General features: G+C 47.4%; 1 protein-coding gene across 2 annotated transcripts in view; it reads left to right on the forward strand.

The window, feature by feature from the left end:
• The first annotated feature begins 709 nt into the window (after positions 1–709).
• Positions 710–19,444, forward strand: part of CWF19L1 (CWF19 like cell cycle control factor 1) — a 44,920-nt gene continuing 26,185 nt past the window's right edge. Inside the window, exons 1-8 of one of the 2 annotated variants that reach the window (XM_066590519.1) lie at positions 710–814; positions 11,002–11,086; positions 12,158–12,242; positions 14,010–14,111; positions 14,256–14,470; positions 16,764–16,882; positions 17,031–17,115; positions 17,401–17,544. In XM_066590519.1, the coding sequence (XP_066446616.1) occupies positions 792–814; positions 11,002–11,086; positions 12,158–12,242; positions 14,010–14,111; positions 14,256–14,470; positions 16,764–16,882; positions 17,031–17,115; positions 17,401–17,544 (858 nt within the window). In that variant the 5' untranslated portion in view covers positions 710–791. Of the gene's footprint in view, positions 815–11,001; positions 11,087–12,157; positions 12,243–14,009; positions 14,112–14,255; positions 14,471–16,763; positions 16,887–17,030; positions 17,116–17,400; positions 17,545–19,444 lie in introns of those variants that run through there. The other variant, XM_066590520.1, reaches the window with a different exon arrangement.

Here is a 19,444-nt window from a genome sequence, read left to right on the forward strand (position 1 = left end):
CCTTTATTAAGGTCACCTGCACACAGGTGAGTTGGATCCAGCATGTGGATTCCGGCCCTGGCAGCAGCGGCGTCCGCACGCTCCTTCCTTCCTTTTTCTTCATCTGTACTGCTGATGGTTTGCACGGCTCGCCGTCGGACACACACGGTACAGATTTTTTTTAATCTCTTCTCACCGCCAGAACCTGCAAAGAAACAAGGATAAATGTGAGGTTTTTAAAAAAATTTTCTAAGAAACAAACAAAATGAAAAGCGGTGCAGAGGAGGCGCCTACAGGGGAGCAGCTCATACAGAGCACCCTACTGCAACAGGCACCCCCCCCATCACATGGTTTTGTGCATACTGCTCCTCAGACTGCCCCGCTAGCATATTAACATTTTCCACAACACTTCTGCCCTATTCAGCAATTCCAGCAACCTGATTGGTTGTTTGTTAATTAGGCCAACCCAAAGTGTTGTAGAAAAAGTTAACATGCGCCCCCCCTTCACACACTGTTCCTCATAATATCCTCAGTCCCAACAGCTTCCCCGCCATAGAGCTGTATTAGCAGTAAGCCCCTCCCCTCCCAATACAGTCACGTGACCTTCAGACCACGTGACGGGTACCTCATCAACATTCTATCATTCATAACGTGAAACTACAACTCCCAGAAGGAAGCTGACCGCGATACTGATCACGTGACGCAGTTTGTCCTATCAGGTACACGCTCGGCCGGAAGTTGTCTTGTGTGTAGTCCATGCTGTAGAGACTAGTGGGGTATTTCGCTCTGTTGCAGCCGTGGTTACCGGAGAGATGGCGGAGAAAGCGCAGCGGGTGTGAGTATGGGCTGTGAGAGCGGGGGAGGTGGTGAGAGAGGGGTGTGTGTAATATATATATATATATATAACATATACAGGGTGATTCCAGGAGAATGCTGCACAACGCCGGCTGTATTACCTGGGTGAGTGATACGGGGTGCGCAAGTGTTACCTGCACTGCTATCCGAAAAGATCAATGGTGGCCCCAGGGAAGCTACCCAGACAGAGGCCAATAGAATTCTTTAAAAGTGGTTATCCAGGCAGCTTCCACTGGGGTTGGAGTGTAAGGACTACTCCGACCGCTGTGTAGTGGTCAGCGCTTGTAATTGCAGGCGCAGGTCTCCTTTAAGTAAATGGGAGCTGTGCTTATAATTTCAGGCTGGGGTCCCATTGATTCTAATGAGAGCTGCGCCTGCGATTACAAGGGCCGGCCACTACAGCGGTCGGAGCAGCACTTCCGCTCCTACCTGGGTGTATCCTGACGGCCACTTCCTGGATAACCGTTTTTAAGGTGTAATGCAGGGCCGGCGAGCCACAAAGTGAGGCAGCAGGCCTTGTGTTTGACATCTGTCACCTAGTGGAAGTTGTCGTTTTGCTGCAAAACCCGGCATGCAGTTCCATCTCAGACAGATATGTAAATGATGAGAGTTGTGGTGATTAGATGAACGGTCTTGTCACCTGAGGCCCTAAAAGTGGTTCCCCCCTTGGCCTATAAGAGGCTCTCGGAGGCTCCTTGTGTGTAGTGACCTCTTCTGCTTGTGTGGAGCTTGTTGACCACTAGACGCCTCTATGACGCAGAGAAGAGATTTCACCCGGTTACCAGAGTCTGAGAGGGGGGCATTATTGGGATGTGAGAAGCAGGATGGTCGTATCCATCAATTTGTCCCCCACCGGGCCGTTCTGACCAGACTGTTAGGAGGTGTTAGGACCAGTGGATGTGTGAGGGCACACAAGGTGACCGGGCTCAGGACGCCCCCTACAGACCACCAGTAGAGAGGAGCGTCTGACCCCACTGGGTGGTATTGTATCTTGTCACCACCAAGAAGCTAGCTAGGGGTTTGACAGGGCTTCCATGCAAGAACGCCCCTGTCAAACCTCTAGCTCCCTATTGGGTGACTTCTGTAAGGTCCTTGCTGCAGCGTGTGTATAGATTGTTGCCTCGGCTGCACGGACAGGGTTAGGGGGTCCTTGTTCATGTTGGGGGTACATTATTAACTGTCATGTTCCAGGAGTAACATGGAAGCATTTACAGTGAATAATCTAAGCCTAACATGAACACGGAGCCCTAACCCTAACCGTGCAGCCGAGGCAACAATCTATACACACGCTGCTGCTAGGAGTTCCCCTGGAGCAGTCGTTCTCCTAGCATCTCCCCTCATTACTCTGGTGTCTACTGCCGGCGCCGCAATCCCCCTGCACTGAGACAGGCCGTCCGCTGCCTCACTGCTGCGGTGTGTCCTGCCGCATACGCTCCGACACTTGCCGCTGCACTAGGGATCTGGGACGGACGGCTCTGTGTGTCCTGCTGGCCCCACCGCTCCCAGATTTGCCGATGTCCTCCCCTGCGTATGGATCCTATGCAGGTGCTGCTGCCGCTGGGGAAGAACCCTTAGTGCCCTGCCGGCCAGCTTGCTCTGCAGCCAATCAGCTACAGGGGGCATCATTGGCCTGTCACTCTTGTCTCCACCAGGACTTCCTAGTGGTGACAAGATAAAATTATACCACCAGACTGTTAGGAGGTGTTGGGACCAGTAGATGGGGGCACACAAGGCGACCGGGCTCATGACGCCCCCTACAGACTACCAGTAAAGAGGAGCGTCTGATATAAATAAGAAATAATGTCTGATTCTCGTAGGACGTTTTGTGCGAACGCAATCTCTCATGTAAGTTAACCTATGTAATAATGCGGTCCTCACACGTATGAGCAGAACCCGCATGTGAAAGCAATTAGTGTAAATGTCGCCTGCGGTCTAGTTTACATGGCTGTATTTGCGCTCCATATTACACGTGTGATGTGGCCAGCTGAAACCCCACTGATCCGCATTGTGGTATTCAGACATGTGTTCTTCACGCGTGTTAAAAGAAAACCCTGCGTGTCACCGATCAAAAGAGCCCATTAAGGTCATGGGACTGCATGGATACACTCGGGGCGTGTATATTCCCTGTGGAGTCAGCGGGCGCCTGGTGGGTGGGTGGTTTTTTTTTTTTTTTTTGTTTTTGTTTTTTTTTTGCCTCTGTGGAAATGGATAAGCGTGCAAATAACACAATAAGCAGAGAATACCCGGTTTCCCTCCGTGAGATACGTGGTATTCCTTTAAATGCTCCTGTCCTGCATGCATTGCCATACAGCAGCCATTACTCTACAAGCCTATGATGCTGATGGGGGCGCTGTTGGTGACGGGGCAGTCCGATTCTGTGTACATGCTTCTCAGTATATCCACTGCAGCGGAGATGTGATGCTTTACTTCATCTAGTGTCACAGACGGCGCCACATCGTAATCTGTAGGGTGTACCGAAATCGTGAAGAGTTCTCCCATTGTTTCATGTCCCTCTGGCTGTTGTGGGAAGGAATCCAGTAAAGCGCCCGTCCTCATCACGGTTGTGATTTCTCTTTTTTAACAATGTGGTGGTGGGGTTCATTTTTTATTTTAACCCATTAAGGACCGAGCACAGAACATTTACAGCGCTTGGCCCTGGGCTTTAGGCCCAGCCGATGGCCTGGGGGATTAAAGCCCCTGCTTCTGCAATCAATCAGAAGCAGGATGGGTTGTCAGCTGTTAGTCACAGCTGCGAACCCAGAGGAGGCGGCAGGAGGGGTTTTTAACCCCTTCTGCCTTCTCCTTTCCCGAGCGCTCAATGTGTATCAAGTAATGTATAAAGGCGTTTTTTGTTTTTGTTTTTGTTTTATCCCCTTTACATCCGTTTTTAGCGGCTTTGTTTTGTCTTTCTCCTTGCATGCTCACCTAAAAACGGATCCACTAAACTGACAACAAAAACGGAACCCAACGGAAGTCTTCCCTTCCGCTTCAGTCTCCCATTGGCTGCAGTGTATTTAACCCCTTAACGACCAGCCCATAGTGTTTTTACGTCCTCCCGAAGTGGGCTTTATTCTCTGAGGACGTAAAAACATGCTTCCTGCAGAGAATAGTGCCCCTCGGGCTGTGGACGTGACAGCTCCATGCTGTCGGTGTCCGCAGGTCGCTGACAGCATGGAGCTGTCATCCCGGGCTGTTCGGAGCCCCCCCCGGCATTGCGATCGGCGCTATGCAATGGATAGCGCCGATCGCAAAAAAGTAAATAAAAGTGCAATAAAAGTTAAAGATTCAGCTGCTCTGATGGATCGGATCCATCGGAGCAGCTGAAATTACTCACCGATGTCCGCCGCACGACTCCCAGCTGTCCCGATGCTCCGGGCGCCGTAGCCGTCCTTCTGCGCATGCGCGCCAGGCGGCATTACGTCAGCCGCATGCGCAGAAGGCCCGGCGGCGCGGGAGACTTAAAATCTCCTGGCTCCCGGCTCCTGTAGGTAGCCGGGAGGCAGGAGATGTCAGCGGGGACCGCGGTGAGCAGTCCCCGATACCGCGATCGCCGTTACACAATGGATAACGACGATCGCGGAAAAGTGAAAAAAGTGTAAAAAAAGAAAAGTTTCACCTCCCCTCATGGATCGGATCCATGAGGGGAGGTGAAAATACTCACCTCAGGTTCGCCGATGTCCTCCGGCCGGTGTCGGGACCCCCCGCTGGCTTCTGCAATGTGCCGATGCGGCGCGCATGCGCAGAAGCCGGCGGGTCCGGCAAATTCAAAATCTCCCTGCACCCGGCTGTCACAGATAGCCGAGTGCAGGCAGATATGACTGGGGACCGCTGTATGCGGTTTCCAGTCATGTGATCGCCGTTATCCATCAGATAACGGTGATCATATAAAGTTAAAAGTAAAAAAAAAAAAAAAAAAAGTTTAAAAAGTTAAAGTTTCATCTCCCCTTATGGATCGTATCCGTAAGGGGGGATGAAATTACGTACCCAAGGTCCCAGATTTGTTCCCTGGTGGGATGTTGATCCGCGGATCTTACCCCAGCTTCGGCGCATGTGCCCGTCAGCATGATGGCGGACGCATGCGCAAAAGTGAAAGATTGCCCAAGAAATATAAAATCTCCCTGCTGCTGGCTACCAAAGGTCGCCAAGAGCCTGGAGATATCACGGGGAGCCGCGGTATGCGGTTACTGGTCACGTGATCGCCGTTATCCAATGCATGATGGCGATCACGTAAAAGTTCTTTAAAAAGTGGCAGTTTCATTTCCCCTCACCGATGCGATCGGTGAGAGGAGATGAAACATCTTCTCAGAGGCTTCCGCATTTGAATCTAGATGCGATTATCCTCCATGGACCCTTCCGGCTGCTGCGCATGCGCCCGCCGGCAAAATGCTGGACACATTCGCAGGAGCCGGGGAGCCCAGGAAATTTTAAATCTCCTTGCTCCCAGCGACCAATGGTTGCTGCGTGCTTGGAGCAGTGACCTGGGGCCTCGTTGAGCGGTCCCCGGTCACATGATAAAGTAGCGAACTAACATTAGGCCGGTCACACATGACCAGAGAGGAATTACGGGTTCTGCATGCGCTTGATCAGCGGTAATCCACGGATCAATCGCATGCATTGGATTACACAATTCCCCCCAATTAGCGGGTCGGAATTACGTAATCCACTCGTAGAAACAGAACACGGCATGCTATATTTTACCGCGGATATCCGCGACCTAGAGCCCTTTGTGCTCTATGACCACGGATATACCCGCAGCCCATATGCAAACACATTGTGTACGGGCTGCGGGTACCCGGGTCATCTCTAAGCGACGGCACGGGAAATATAAACAAAAAACTGCCTGTGTGAGTAGGCAGTTATGCGCAGAACATTACGCGGCCGTACGCAGGGTCACAGCCGGGCTCACAGCTGGAATCCGCTGCTGGCCTCCGCAAGCAGATTCCGCCTACGGTTACGTGAGCCTGGCGTTATTCAGACCGCTACCAGTAATCCGTAATTTACAAGAAGCCCCGGGAACGCTCGCCTTCCTGCAGTTCCAGGAGCAGCTTGTTGTGCGCCTTGTCTGTGAGATCGCCGCACCGCAGCAAAATTACAAAGCCTCACAGAGCGCCACTTTTTACACCCCATACCCGCTGCTGAGGTTACGAAATACCCCCCAAAATACATGAGAGGAGGGGGGATACCCGGTTTTCTTGCCCCATGTGCCCATCCCAAGGAGCCTCCGTAATTACCCCTGTCTTCGGACATAAAACGCAGTTTATATTATTACCTTTATCTAATATTTAGGGAATGCCAAAAAATGGGGATGGCGGGGAGGGGGGGGATTATTTTTAGGAAGTCAAATTTTTTTCCGTATAAGTGGGCAATGGGGCCTGGAATTTATTCCGTTGTACCCTGAAATCCAGTGGGCATTCCCTCCATTATGGGCCTAGCCATGTGTCCTGTAAGTAGATTAGGGCCACAATGGGTATGTTTCTGAATACGGGACAAACAGGGGGATCCATTTTGGGGTGAAAGTCTTCATTCCTATGTGTGCTGTAAAAAAAAAACAGTTTTTAAATTGACAAAATTGCCAAACAAATGAAAATTGTAATTTTTTCCTTCTGGTTTGCTTAGATTCATTCAAATACTTTGGGGTCAAAATATGCAGTACACCCCTAGATGAATTTGTTAAGGGGTCTAGTTTTTAAAATGGGGTCATTTGTGGGGGTTCTCTATCGTTTTGGACGTTCAATGGCTCTACATGTGGGCAATGGGGACTGGAATTTATTCCGTTGCACCCTGAAATCCAACGGGTGCTCCTTCCATTATAGGCCTAGCTATGTTTCTTTTAAAGGGGTTGTCCCGCGCCGAAACGGTTTTTTTTTTTTTTTTTAACCCCCCCCCCCGTTCGGCGCGAGACAACCCCGATGCAGGGGTTAAAAAAACAAACCGCACAGCGCTTACCTGAATCCCGGCGGTCCGGCGTCTTCATACTCACCTGCTGAAGATGGCCGCCGGGGTCTGCTCCCTCCGTGGACCGCAGCTCTTCTGTGCGGTCCATTGCCGATTCCAGCCTCCTGATTGGCTGGAATCGGCACGTGACGGGGCGGAGCTACACGGAGCCGGCATTCTGCATGAGCGGCTCCATTGAAGACAGCAGAAGACCCGGAGTGCGCAAGCGCGGCTAATTTGGCCATCGGAGGCCGAAAATTAGTCGGCACCATGGAGACGAGGACGCCAGCAACGGAGCAGGTAAGTATAAAACTTTTTATAACTTCTGTATGGCTCATAATTAATGCACAATGTACATTACAAAGTGCATTAATATGGCCATACAGAAGTGTATAGACCCACTTGCTGCCGCGGGACAACCCCTTTAAGTAGATTAGGGCCACAATGGGTATGTTTCTGAGCACGGGACAAACAGGGGTATCCATTTTGGGGCGAAAGTCTTCATTCCTATGTACACTTTCCAAAAAAAAACAGTTTTTAAATTGACACAATTGCCAAAAAAATGAAAATCGTAATTTTTTCCTTCTGCTTGGCTTAGATTCATTCAAAAACTGTGAAGTCAAAAAAGTTATCATACCCCTAGATAAATTCGTTAGGGGGTCTACTTTTCAAAATAGGGTCACTTGTGGGGGTTCTCCATCGTTTTGGTCACTCAATGGCTCTACAAGTGGGCAATGGGGACTAAATCTCCTTCAAGCAAAATTTCTGTTCCGAAAGCCACCGGTTGCTCCTTTCATTTTGGGCCCCATTGTGCATATAGACGTAATACTAGGGCCACAATGGGTATGTTTCTGAGCACAGGACAAACAGGGGAATCCATTTTGGGGTGCAAGTCTTCATTCATATATGTGCGGTACAAAAAAAACTGCTTTTGAAATGACAGAATTACCAAAAAAATGAAAATCGTATTTCTTTTTCTTCGGCTTGGCTTAGATTCATTCAAAAACTGTGAAGTCAAAAAAGTCATCGTACCCCTAGATAAATTCGTTAAGGGGTCTACTTTTCAAAATGGGGTAACTTGTGGGGGATCTCCATTGTTTTGGCCGCTCAAGGGCTCTACAAGTGTGCAATAGGGCATAAATCTCCTTCAAGCAAAATTTCTGTTCCGAAAGCCACCGCTTGCTCCTTTCATTTTGGGCCCCATTGTGCATCCAGACATATGATTAGGGCCACAATGGGTATGTTTCTGAGCACCGGAGAAACAGGGGTATCCATTTTGGGGTGCAAGTCTTCATTCATATATGTGCTGTACAAAAAAACTGCTTTTAAAATGACAGAATTACCAAAAAAATGAAAATTGTAATTTTTTTTCCTTCGGCTTGGCTTAGATTCATTCAAAAACTGTGAAGTCAAAAAAGTCATCGTACCCCTAGATAAATTCGTTAAGGGGTCTACTTTTCAAAATGGGGTCACTTGTGGGGGTTCTCCATAGTTTTGGTCACTCAATGGCTCTACAAGTGGGCAATGGGGCCTAAATCTCCTTCAAGCAAAATTTCTGTTCCGAAAGCCACCGATTGCTCCTTTCATTTTGGGCCCCATTGTGCATCCAAACGTAAGATTAGGGCCACAATGGGTATGTTTCTGAGCACGGGACAAACAGGGGTATCCATTCTGGGGTGCAAATCCTAATTTTCATGTGTACTATAGAAAAAAGTCCTGTCTTTAAAATGACATATTTGCAAAAATATGAAATTTTTGTTTTTCTCTTCTAAATTGCATTGACTCCTGAAAAAAAACTGTGGGGTTAAAATACTCCTGGCCCCCCTCAGTGAATACGTTAAAGGGTGTAGTTTTTAAAATGGGGTCACTTGTGGGGGTATCTATCATTTTGACTCCTATGAGCCTTTCCAATCATGGTTTGGTGTAGGAAAACAAAGTGTTCCTCAAAATGCTGAAAAGTAATGTTACATTTGTACGTCTCCTAAATGGTTAAAAAAAAAAACGAAAGTTTTTCCAATTTGCCCCCAAAATAAAGTAAACGGATGGAAATATAAATCTTAGCAAAAATTTCTATATTATGTTTGCACAGATTTGAGATATTGCAGTTGGAAATGTGAAAAAATGACGCTTTTTTTTCAAAATTTTCCCAATTGTGGCGCTTTTAATAAATAAACACAAATTCTATCGGTCTTTTTTTTCCACCTAAATGAAGTACAACATGTGGCGAAAAAACAATGTCAGAATCGCTTGGATATGCAAAACCTTTCTGGTCTTTTTCCATGCTAAAGTGACACGTCAGATTTGCAAAATTTGGCCTGGTCATTAAGGCGTAAACAGGCTTGGTCACTAAGGGGTTAAGGGAAACGGTCTTTCTCCTAGTTTTTTATTTTTATTTTTTGTTCCTCTGGCGGAACAGCAGAATGGAAACCAAAAGCAGTGATGTGAATGCGCCCTTAAGCCGGGCTCACCGGATTCCTCATGCGGAAGGACTGCAGCGGATTCCAGCTGTGACCCTGACCGACGACCCTGCGTACCTTCTTTTCTCGTATTGCGGATCGCCGTGGCCGCTTGCCATCCGTCACGCACCGTACAAGTTGTTTTTTTTTCAATATTTGTATTGTTGTTGCTAAGCGATAATTGCGTATGGGCTGCGGGTTGGACGGCCTCCATTAACTTCAATGGAGGCCGACCGCAGCATAATAGAGCAAGCTGCGACTTTCCCTCCGCTGGCGGAATACACAATTCAAATCTGTGAGTGAAAAAGCGATATATATAATATATAAATTTCTTTAATGCATGCGCTTTACAATGGCTGTGTTTTGCTGCGGATCCTCAGCGCTGATTCCACAATTGGAGTCCGCCCGTGTGACCCCGGTCTTATTCTTGCATCGTTTCTTTTCATCTGCACTGTACCCTGAAATTAAGCCCTAGTTACAATTAATAAAAAAAGTTAATTTCTATAATGTCCAGGCAGCTATACAGGTAAAATAGGAAAACCTTTTGGAGCAAAAGACTCCGCCTTATATACAACTCCACACTATATACAGCTTGTAAGACCGAAGCGGCAAGGCCTCCAAAACCATGAGCATTTTACATCCTCAATGTTTACACGTAAAGAACTGTTAGAAAGAGCGTCTCTCACTCTGGGGGACTCGGCACGTCCACCTCCATTTATATTGGTGGGCACGGTGTAATACTTCATTTCTCCTGTGGTGGCACTGCAGAAGAAACAAATATTTACTGCTGGAGAGTGTCGGGGGGGGGGGGGAGCTGCTATAAAAGCGTTGCATAGAAGAGTAAGGGCCCAATGTCCACAAGCGGATTTGATTTGCGGACCGTTTTGTGTGGGAACACAAATTGCAGCACGCTCCGTTTCCATGCGGACGGGCTTAATAGAAGTCAAGGGGTGCGGACGATCTGCAGTGCATCCGCAATTACAACTGTGAAGGCACTGCGGATTTGAAGGTTAAAATCAGTTAGGGAGGGGGGCTGCGCAATCTCCTGCGAATGGTTTCTGCAGGTCTCCCGCTGTGGAAATCCACATGCGCAATCCGATCTGCCTGTGGACATGAGGAGATCCAAGGCCTCATATCCACTAGGAAATGTTTATTTGAAATCCACAGCGTTTCTCCCGCACGCGGATCCGCGCCCCATAGGGATGCATTGGACTCCTGCAGGTAGTTGAATACCCTCGGATGTCATTTTTCCCGTCAGGCGCGGATCCGCGTGCGGGAAAAAAAATGGACGTGCTCCATTTTCCTGCAGGTCTCCCGCAGGCTTCTATTGAAGCCTATGGAAGTCGTCCGGATCCGCGGGAGACCTAAAATCAGAATAAACTCACCTGCTGCGAGCCGTGCGTGTCTTCCTTCCTTCCCGGCCGGATCTTCTTTCTTCGGCCCGGCGGATATGTCCGGTGCATGCGTCCGACACACTGCCGGCGTGCCGAGCACATCCACCGGGCCGAAGAAAGAAGATCCGGCCGCGAAGAAGGGAAGACACGCACGGCTCGCAGCAGGTGAGTTTATTCTAATTTCAGCCCTTATGTCTGCGGGGCAGGAGGGACCCCCTACGGATTCTCCATGGAGAATCCGTAGCGGGCCTGATTTTCCCCGTGGACATGAGGCCTAAAAGGCATTACATACAACTTATCTACCAAGGGAGACTGCAGTCTGATAGCCGGGAGCCTTTTGTCACTATAATTACTGGTTCTGACGCTCTGTTCTCTCTTTACAGTTTGGCCTGCGGTGACGTCAATGGAAACTTCGATGTTCTCTTCACCCGAGTTCGTCAGATTCAGAAGAAGAGCGGGCCGTTCGACGTAAGGAGACTTAATTCATGGAGCTGATATTTGGCGCGTACAATATGTATCAGCCTGTTTAAACAGGCAGATCCTCGATGGGAATCGTGAGCTTCTCGCTCCATACTCCTATGAAGGATCAGTGTTTAAACCTAACGAGAAGCCAACGAGCCAACGATGGGTTTTATGCCGGATGAAACGGAATGATAAACGAGAAGCGCGCAATTCTTGTTCATCATACGTTTAAACGCTTTCGTTCGTTTGATCTGATAATCTTTTTGTCTAAATGTACCTTACGACGCCACACCTGCTGATTGGCCAGCGCTACCCATGTGAGCAGCAGTGACCAGTAGGAGCAGCATGTAGTGTCTTAGACTACCAATGCATACAGAATTGCAGTAGCTAGTCGGAGAAGCATTTCGTCCATCCTTGTTTCTCCAAGCCTGGAGGTCTGCTTGAACCCCTCAAGGACACTATTTTAGCCATAAGGACGCAATTTTTTTTTTATATGCACACACAAATGGGAAAAGTGCACAAAAAAGGTTTTATGGTATTTTTTTACCTTTTTTTTCCGAAACACTTTTTATGAACCATAGAAGCTCTTGAATCCCCACAATAGTGACCACAGACCATGGCATCTGGTTACCATCGCAACCCATCAGCCCTCCGCAATTACATTGCAAAGGGCCGATGACATCACAGAGGGATTGTTAACCCTTTATGTGCTGCGATGAATATTGATCGTGGCATGTAAAGGGTTAAGAGCAGGAATCGATGTTCTCGCCTCTCACTGCTGTTGTAGCAGTAGGTCAGCGAGGGAGGATGTAGGTTTATGCCCTGTTGTGTCAATTACCACCCTGCCAGGACGTAAACTTCTGTCCTGTGGTGTTAAGCTGAAGCAGGATGGTGACATAAAATCAGATGGCTGCAATGTCTTTTGTAGGAATTTTTTCAATTTAGTCTGCTGTGTTTGCCGTGTGACTTCTACCCCCATAGTCATGTGGTGGTCGCAGTAACGACGTTGCCACGGTGCCTCTATGAACACTTCCATAGGTCTTGAAGTTAGACATTTCACTCTTTTGTCTCTTGCAGTTGTTGTTGTGCGTTGGAAATTTTTTTGGTACCGGCCCGGAAAGTGAAGCGTTCTGGCAAGAATATAAATCTGGAGCCAAGCAAGGTACGTAGTATTGTGCAAATAGGAGCAGACGGCCTCTTTACCGGCGTTGTCCTATTGGGGAAACCCTTTTCTAGATCCCCAATAGGGTGCAAGGAGAAGTGCCTCCTCGGAGAGATGCTATGAGAAGCATCTCAAGATAAACAGGCATTACATGGTCACCCATGAGGGGGCTTTCTCGGACTTAACTATTGAAGACCTACTCTAAGAATTGGTCATCAATATTTAATCGTTGAGGGACCATCACTCGGGATCAGTTGTTAAAAACGGAAATCGGGAACCAGAAGGGATATGGAATGTCACCCTGGGTCAGATTTCAACCTAGAACTCAAGCCAAAGTGGAGAACAAGAAACACATGAGAACATACAAAGTCCAGGTAGATGTTGTCTTTGGACAAATTTGACCCATTGCAGCAAGCCAACAGTGGTGATGACTAGGCCGACATTCTTAGAGGAGGGAAATAAGATCTTCTCTTCTAGAGGAAGAAGCTTGATAGCTCAGCAGTGGCTAGCACTATTGGCTTGTAGCCCTGGGGTTCTAGGTTCACGTCGGACTAGGGACAATATCTGCATGAAGGCTGGATGTTCTGAATGTATTTGTTTTTCTTTCTTCTCTAGAGTAGGAAGAAGATTAAAACGAGCATGGTGGCTCAGATGTTTGCATTGCTGCCTTGCATTGCTGAACTTCTAAGTTCCATTCTGGCCAGGGGTGACATCTTGTTTTTCAAAGCTGATCTTGCGCTCGATGAGGTTTGAACCCAGGATCCCAGCACTAGGCTGCAAGACAGCAGCGCTAACCACTGAGCCACATTCATTCAAGAACCAGCACTAGCTTTCTGGTTCAATCTGTGGCCCATTGACTGCAATGCAATAAAAAAAAAAATCTGCGCTTTTTGTTCCAATGTAATAAACGGAATGGCAATGGAAAAAACTAAAACGGAAGATTTTTCCTTTCAATACATTTCTACGGGCTGGAAAACTAATGTTTTCTTTGTTTTGCTATTCCCACGACAAAATGGCAGAATTAAAATGAACCCGCTGGTGTGAACTTGGCCTTAGTGCGTTACAGGAGGCAAAAACGAGATCAGGGCCACAAAGAGATTTTGCCGTTTCAACAATAAGCAGAGGGGGTAATTTCACGTGAAATCATCACAAAATAATCAACTTTCCAACCATCTCAGATTTTCACAACATATGGTCGGATTGTAGAGGGCATAAGGTTACTTGCACAACGTTTTAACCCTCGGTGATGCGCGGTATTCGTACAGCATGAGAAATGTGAACAAAACAAGAAATCAGAACTTTACTTCTATTTCTGGTAGAACTTTATCTTGGCCCTGTAATCGCCCATTGTCAATGCTATACCTCAGAAATCTTTTTAAAGGGGTAGTCCACTACTTTCTACTATTAGATGACCAAATCTCCACTCATTATCGGGGCTGCTGTCATTGTGGTCCGTGCAAGAAGCAGAAAGCGCTGACCTTAGTGCAGTGGCCCGGGTTGGTATTGCAGGCACAGCTCTCGTTGAATTCAACCCCAGCCACTGTGCTATGGTCAGTGCTTCCTGCAGTCACCGCAGCTCCTGGAATCAGCTGATCGGTGGAGATCCAAGCATCGGGCCCCCACTGATCATCTTATTCATGACTGTCGGGTCCGCAATAGAAAAAAAAAATGTAAGTCGCGGAGTTCCCCTTTAGTTACCTCCTTACGATGTATCTATTCCTACAAGTGGACGTGTTGTGTTTTAATGACGTTCCCCTGTCCCTGCAGCTCCTATTCAGACCTATGTCCTCGGGGCGAATAATCAAGAGACGGTAAAATATTTTCAAGATGTTGAAGGTTGTGAATTGGCTGCCAACATAACCTACCTGGGTAAGTGATTCTCTGTACCGGGCAACAATCTACTGCTCTTCCATGAAGCCCGCAAAGATTTCCCCCCCTACTTGAAGCAATTCGGCAAGGACCGTTCTTAATGCAGCTGATATACCGTCTATCTGGTTATTTGTTCACTCGCAGGTCGTAAAGGAGTCTTCACCGGCGTGTCCGGCCTCCAGATTGCCTATTTAAGTGGCGTGGAGTCCTCCACTGAGCCGGCTCCTGCCTACTGCTTTGTTGAAAAAGATGCCTTATCACTGAAAGGGACTCTAACCACAAACTCCAAGTTCAAAGGTGTGGATGTACTGCTGACATCTCCGTGGCCCAAAGACGTCTGGAATTACGGCAATGCTCCGGTGTGTAGCTTTTTAAAAAAAAAAGTTAATCCATGCACAATTTCAGCAGAATAGATGTCTGATCACTCGGACCCGCACCGATCACTGGAATAGCAGTCCCAAGCTACATGACCACAGTGAGGAGTTAGGGCTCTTTCATACCAGCTCCGTTCTGACACTGAGTAGGTGCGTCCAATAAAGAATCCATGGTTTCCTATAGGTTCTTTCGGATGAACGATTTTTGACACGTCGAAAATATCGCGGGTCAAAAGCGCAATAGAAGTGGTTTTTTTTTTTGTTTTTGTATTTTTTTAATTTATTTATTTTTTACGCCGAGAAACAGCACTGGCGGCTCCTATGGGGGCCAGCAGGCAAAGGGAGGGGGGCGTAGCATACTCGCTAATAGCAGCCGCGTCGTGTTTGCGGCTGATATTCGTTCACCCGATTTAACGCTTAGATAGCCACGCTGTTCTAGTGCGACAATCTGAGCATTAAAATGATGCTTGTGTGAAAGAGCCCTTGGAGTGCAGTGGTGATCCCACTTACTCTGCTACTTTATTCTGTGCCTATGGAGCTTAATGAAAGCAGTTGAGTAAAACAATCGCCCTATTCCAGTTCCTTGTTACAGCCATGTAGATGGGAGGGGGGGGGGGGAACGTCTTCGGGACCCGCCCGACCTAGTGATTGTTGGGGGCTCCCCAGCAGTCAGGCACTTATCAACATCCTTTATTACCATGTCATGCCTCACAGGGCAGGTTTTTTAAATTGGTCAACAATGCAGTTTAACCACTTAAGTGACGCATTGTTTGGTTATTTACTGCTTAAAAAAGGTCACTTTTTTATTAGCAATTTAAATTCTATGTGTTTTTTTTTTCTTCTAAACTTGGGAGTGTAAGGTCTTTAAAAATATTTAGGCGATATGATGCTACAGCCGCCGGCACTATTGAAAGCAATGGGATGCCGGCAACCCTAGCAGTGATTTTTGAGGAACGGCTTCAAATATAAGCCCTTACCTTATAATCATGCCTAGCTTGTGTGAAGGGAAAAAAATATATATATATATTTTACACTCATTCATTCACCTACATCTCTGTCGCAGTCCAGATCCATCGGGTCTTGCCGCTTGTCTCCCTGCTCTGAGGATCCTTCAGTCGGCGGGGATTTAAAATCCCCGCCAGCTCAAAGCACTGTCAGATTGGTTGAGCGCTGTGGCCAATCACAGGCAGCGCTCAGCTGTCATTCAATGACCGGCTGAGCACTCAGCCAATCGAACACAGCGCTTTCAGCAGGCTTCAGTACAGAGCCAGGATGCCAAGCAGCAAGACCCGCTGGACCCCGACAGTGGTGGAAAGGTAAGTTATATATATTTTTTTACGCATGTTTGGGATGACTTTTGGGGAAGGGAGACTTATTTATTTATTTTCTCCCGAACGCATGCCTGATGACTGAGTCAGGCAAGGGGTTAATCTCTATTTGAAAGTACTGTACTACTTTGACATTTGATATTACGGCAGGGAAATCTCTGGAGCTTGCTGCGCTGAGTATGCAGTAAAACCCCCAGAAGATTTCAGATGACAGCTCAGTGCTCTGCACACTTTAGCACTAGAGCTGTCCACGGAAATCTTCCGAGGTTTAACTGCATGGTCAGGGCAGCGAGCCCTGGAGATTTTCTGGGCGTGCCACTAAAGGGCTTTTACGTGAACTAAATAATTGATGATTTTCCTGCGGATAGGTCATTAGTAGTTCATCTGTGATCTGCTACTTAAGACCCCTGCTGATCAGCTGATTGATGGGGATGCCTTACTCGTGTTAGCACTTCGGCCTCTTCTCAAGCATGGGGCATCGCATTCGGTTGCGTGGCCTGGGAGCAGCTCGGTGCCATTCAGGTGAATGGGATTGAGCTGCAATGCCGGGCACAGCTGCTATAAAATGCACAGCACTGTGTTTACTATGGACTGAAGTGAAAGTGGTGCTCACCTGAGTGCTGCTGTCACTTCAATCGGGGAATCCCGAGCAGCATACCCCTGCCGATCAACTATAAGAGGGGCAGTGACGAGCTATTAGATGGGATACCACAATTATAGTTAAGTGAGTTAATGTTAACATAAACACACGATTTCTAAAGCTATTGATGACCGGTCCTCAGGGGGTAGGTCATCAATACATAAGTGTTGGAAAACCCCTTAAAAAAAAACTGCACTAAGTAGTTAAATTCTACCAATACCAACTAATGTAATACTGCCCCCTATGGACTAGTATAACAATCTGAATGACCAGAGACACGTAAAATAGCTACCTTCTGCCTTGTCCTCAGAATAATGTAGATGTGAAAACCTGCGGATCTGCTTTGGTCGCCTATCTTGCTGCCAGCTTAAAGCCTCGATATCACTTCTCCGCGCTGCAAGGAGAAAACTATGAGCGCCTTCCATTCAGGTAGGTAAGGACGCCTTAAATTCCTTCATCAGCATGTATGGCTGTGCTGATCTGTCAACTGAAAACTTTTGACTTGTTTGCCTTCTTTCTACTTTTTGGTATTTGGATAAGTTTGAACATATATATATTTTTTATTTGACCCATACAGAAACCACGTGGTCTTGCAAGAAAACGCGCAGCACGTCAGTCGGTTCATAGCGCTGGCAGGTGTTGGCAATCCTGGTAAGAAAAAGGTAAAGTATGCCAATGGGGTCTTCTATATGTTCCCTTTTACATGCCTTTGTGTGTTTTTTAATAACTGCCCAGTGCATCTAAAGGAATCGGTGAAGCAATCTTGCAAATACTGGTTCAAAGTCTCCTGTCGTGTTTACAGCTCCTATGCTAACCCATGGTTATAGAATATGATCAGACCCCGGGTAGTCTAATTCCGAATTTGCTTTACCTACCCTCTGCCTCTTGGTGCATGCTGTTCAATGTGGGCAATGTTAAAGATGATCTCCCCCAATTTTATTTTGCAGTACATCTATGCATTCAACATCGTGCCAGTCAGTGTGATGGATCCAGCCGAGCTGGTGAAGCAACCACTAGATGTCACCGAAAACCCATATAGGAAATTGGGGAAAGCTGCTAAGAAGACTTCAGCGACTACAGCCATAGAGGAGGTAAAAGGGAGTTGATTTTGTGTGTATGCGTATATACCCCCTCTTTAGCCTCCCATCCCTACTCAGAGGTAAAAGGCATATGGAAACTTGTGATTATAGCTTAAATGGACACTCTGTAATGGGGTGAAATGTAGCAGAGGGAATGGGTTCATAAGTTACTCCTTTTCAGCTGGGGTGGTTTGAGGCTGCTGCTTGGCACTATTTGGAGGTTCCTGCTGTAATGAGGTTCTCCCCAGCTATAAATTAGACTTAAAGGGGTATATTCATAGCAAAGATGGGGAAACCACTGCTATAGTTACTGTCCGGAGCCTACCGGGACAGCAGGGCGCTCCAGCCCAAGACCATTACTGTAGCTCTCATTGAAGTCTACTGTAGTTACGGAATGTCAGGGAGTTAATGAAGTCACATGCTGCGCTATTTCTATAGGTCTCATTCACTGCAACGAGAGCTGCAGAAACTGCGCTGGGCTGACGTGCTCAGGTGGTCAGAAACAGAGGGCCGGGTTTATCTTGGCCATGAAAGCAGAGATGGGAATACCTTTTTAACCCTTTCCAATCCACTGTCTGACCTATGAAGACATTATGATTTAAGGCTGTACAGCTCCGATGTTGGAAGTCATCCGTCGGGGTTCTCTTACTGTATATTGCCAGCCTCTCTGCTGTCGGAGCCTATCCAACATGTCACCTCATGCAGTACTGGCTTTAGCTAGCATATAGCGCCTTTGTATAATGGCAGAAAAAGTGTAAGCCCCCTAGGAAAACCAGGATACAAATTGGATTGGAAAGGGTTAAGTAGTAAGAGGAGGCAAAATGGATGTCTCCTGGGATGCAGCAAGCAGTAATTCTCCCCCTGTTCGGACTACAACTCGCAGTATATCTTGATAGCCTGCTGACCTGGGAAGCCAAGCTGTATGTGTCAATTTTTTGTTCTGTTTAGGGGGCCCATGAAGACTTTAAAAAGTCTGTGATGATTTAGCAACCGGTATTTACGTGATAGCCAATGGGATGGCAACTAGCAAAAGTTCAAATCACTCCTATTAATTTACCTTAAATGGTTTCTGCGCTGAAAAATCCCTCCAAAGTGCTGGTGACTGGGGGGCTGCCTTTCTTCTAATGTGCTGTCCACTGCCTGTTGTCAGGTGAAGTCTCTGTAGTAACAAAGATAACAGGAGGGAGTGAAGGAAGGGGGTAACCAATGGCAGATTATAATGGTGGTATGGGTGGCGGCCCAAGGCTCCAGGGCACCCATGGCCACCCAAAGTGCCTCCAGTAATAATCCACTATTGTGAGTCCTAACCACCTTTCACCAGATTTCTCTCAGAAGCAGTCACCACATGCACACGTCCAGAACAGTGGGATGCCAGAGGGGGGATGTATCACAGTAGCGTGCCTATCTAATCGGGAAGCGGCATAAAATGACTTGCCACGGGACACCAAACATACTGAATAAGCCCGCTGGCAGCCCGTCTAAAGTTCCAGCCCCAGATGAGATCCAGTTGCTGCCTTCCTTGCACACGGAGATAGGCATCACTGCTGTCTACTCCAACACAGGACAGCGGGGTAGGAGAGAGACTTGGAAAGAGACCGCGCAGACAGGAGTATCTGTGTTGTAAGCTTGTTTCTGGACCAGGTACCGTATCTATGCCGTAAACTTGGTTCTCGCTCTTTTTCTGCCGTTATACAATGGCGCTATATGCTGGCTAAAGCCAGTACTGCATGAGGTGACACGTTGGATAGGCTCTGACAGCAGAGAGGCTGGCAATATACAGTAAGAGAACCCCGACGGATGTCTACCAACATCGGAGCTGTACAGCCTTAAATCATAATGTCTTTAGACGTCAGACAGTGGATTGGAAAGGGTTAAATCTGCCCTGTCATCTGCAAAATAATCTCATTGAACT

This window comes from Eleutherodactylus coqui, chromosome 2 (genome assembly GCF_035609145.1).
Source record: "Eleutherodactylus coqui strain aEleCoq1 chromosome 2, aEleCoq1.hap1, whole genome shotgun sequence".
NCBI lineage: Eukaryota > Metazoa > Chordata > Amphibia > Anura > Eleutherodactylidae > Eleutherodactylus > Eleutherodactylus coqui.